The sequence below is a fragment of the Chiloscyllium plagiosum genome, chromosome 42, assembly GCF_004010195.1.
Source record: "Chiloscyllium plagiosum isolate BGI_BamShark_2017 chromosome 42, ASM401019v2, whole genome shotgun sequence".
In the NCBI taxonomy this organism is placed as follows: Eukaryota; Metazoa; Chordata; class Chondrichthyes; order Orectolobiformes; family Hemiscylliidae; genus Chiloscyllium; species Chiloscyllium plagiosum.
Genome location: NC_057751.1, coordinates 14836730 through 14839149, shown reverse-complemented (window position 1 = coordinate 14839149; position 2420 = coordinate 14836730). Strand labels below are relative to the sequence as shown.

General features: G+C 53.0%; 1 protein-coding gene across 1 annotated transcript in view; it reads right to left on the bottom strand.

Annotated features, from left to right (window-relative positions):
* The window catches only part of gpat4 (glycerol-3-phosphate acyltransferase 4), a 44087-nt gene that overhangs the window by 14504 nt on the left and 27163 nt on the right, over positions 1-2420 (bottom strand). The window contains exon 6 of the mRNA XM_043681566.1: positions 1623-1716. Within this exon, the coding sequence (XP_043537501.1) occupies positions 1623-1716 (94 nt within the window). The remainder of the gene's footprint in view (positions 1-1622; positions 1717-2420) is intronic.

Genomic DNA, 2420 nt, shown 5'->3' with positions numbered 1-2420 from the left:
AAATGTGAGGTGAGGTGTTTTGGCAGGATTAACCAAGGGAAGGAAGCCCACACTGTACAGCAGGACCCCCAGCAACTTCACAGCCACCTTGGTGTGCATCTCCACATAATCCTGAAGGCACCAGCACAGGTAGATGGAGCGGGGAAGATGGAAGATGGGATACCTGCCCACCTGAGTGGAGACTGAGTTCAGGAGCAGGCAGGTCATGTTGGAACTGTATAAAAACGCTGGTCAGGCGAGAGTAATGTGTGCAGTTCTGGAATCCACATTATCGGAGAGATGCGATTGCATTGGAAGGTGGGGGGGGGGTGCACAGGAGATTAACCAGGATGTTGCCTGGGCTGGAAAGTTTCAACAAAGATTAGATTACTTACAGTGTGGAAACAGGCCCTCGGCCCAACAAGTCCACACCGACCCGCCGAAGCGCAACCCACCCATTCCCCTACATTTACCCCTTACCTAACACTATGGGCAATTTAGTATGGCCAATTCACCTGACCTGCACATCTTTGGACTGTGGGAGGAAACCGGAGCACCCAGAGGAAACCCACGCAGACACGGGGAGAACGTGCAAACTCCACACAGTCAGTCGCCTGAGGCGGGAATTGAACCCGGGTCTCTGGCGCTGTGAGGCAGCAGTGCTAACCACTGTGCCACCGTGCCGCCCACAAAGAGATGGTACAGACTCCATGGAACACAGAGGACCACAGGCGACATGATTGAGATTAGATTTTTTAGATTAGATTCCCTACAGTGTGGAAACAGGCCCTTCGGCCCAACCAGTCCACACCGACCCATTTCCCTCTGAGTAATACACCTAACATTACGGGCAATTTAGCATGGCCACTTCACCTGATCTGCACGTCTTTGGACTGTGAGAGGAAACCAGAGCACCCGGAGGAAACACACGAGGAGAATGTGCAAACTCCACACAGTCACCCTGAGGCTGGAATTGAACCCAGGTCCCTGGTGCTGTGAGACAGCAGTGCTAACCACTGAGCCACTGTGCCAAATGTCTAAAATTATGAGGGATTTTGAGAGTGTGGATAGGAAGAAACATTTCCCCGTGACGGAATGACCAGGGCCACAGACTGAAGGGAAGGGGCAGGAGGAAGATGCAGGGAAAACTTGGTTCACCCAGAGGATGGAACTCACTGCCTCTCAGGGTGGGAGAGGCAGAAACTCTTATCCCATTGAAGAGACGTTTAAACGCACATTCGCAATGCCAAGGTAGACACGGCTGTGGGCCAGGTGCTGGGATCTGCGATCAGTCTCGTTTGGTGTTTATTTCTGACCATCACTAACTGAGGTTACCACAAAGGACTCTCCCTCACAACCTCTCCCCTCACCGGAGGTGCGATGACCCTTGGGTTAAAGCACCACCAGTCGCCTCTCTCTAATGAGACAGCAGCCCTGTGTTCCGGAAGGGCTGTGGTATCTTTACACCTTTAATAAGACTGGCTGGTCGAAGGTGACCGAATCGCACCATCATTCGAGGGCGATAAAATGCGCGCTTAAAAGACAACAGAAAATTCAAGGACTGCCCGAGAGACGTCACCGTACGAAGTCTGGCTTCCTTCTCACAGAAGGAGTGCGAGGGCCAGCTTTTACAAGGCACTCACCATAGCGTAGAAGCCGTCACTGGCCAGGATGATGACATCGATGGGGGAGGTGTGGTTGGCGACACAAATGCCTCCGTTTTTGGGCCTGTTCTCACTGCCGGGGAACAGGAAGAGGAGGAATAATTAATAAGTTCTCCCAGAGTCCGAAGCCTGGAAAACCTGTCGAATTTAATGTTTCCAAGTGGGCAAGGCTCAGACAGTAGTCAGGAGTGAAGGAGGGAAAAGGGACGGGGAGGAGAGTGCCTCACTCGGGGAGTGAGGATGGTCAGTGCTCTCGTGCTGATTATACGTAAGACGGGGAAGGACAGACCTTGGTCTCGGGCAATCAGGTGACCATGGGGAGCAGATGGCCAAGACCATCCAGGGGATGAATAGTGAAGCAGACTTGACAAGCCCAAATCACCTCCTCCTGTCCCAATTTCCTCTCCTCCTGCACCCAGCTTTCTCTCAGCTGTGCGAATGTTTCGCCTCCTCGTGTTCGAGAAGTTATCTGATCCAATGCTGCTGCCCTTGTGGGGTTTTGATTGTATCGAACTCACTACAAGTAGTGGACTCCCTGCTCAGTCCCATAAGGAACCACGAAACGGCCGGGGGGGGCGGGGGTTGCATTCCTGACCTCAAACGTATAGCTAATTCAAACCAAACCCGGTAAAAATCATTCCACATCTCTCACATCTACACTCTCCTCAAAGAGAGCAGGGGGAGGGAGGTGGGAAGGTGTGAGGGGGTCCAGAGAGGGAGGGAGTGAGGGGACCCGGAGTGGGAAGGAATGAGGGGATCCGGAGAGGGAGGGAGTGA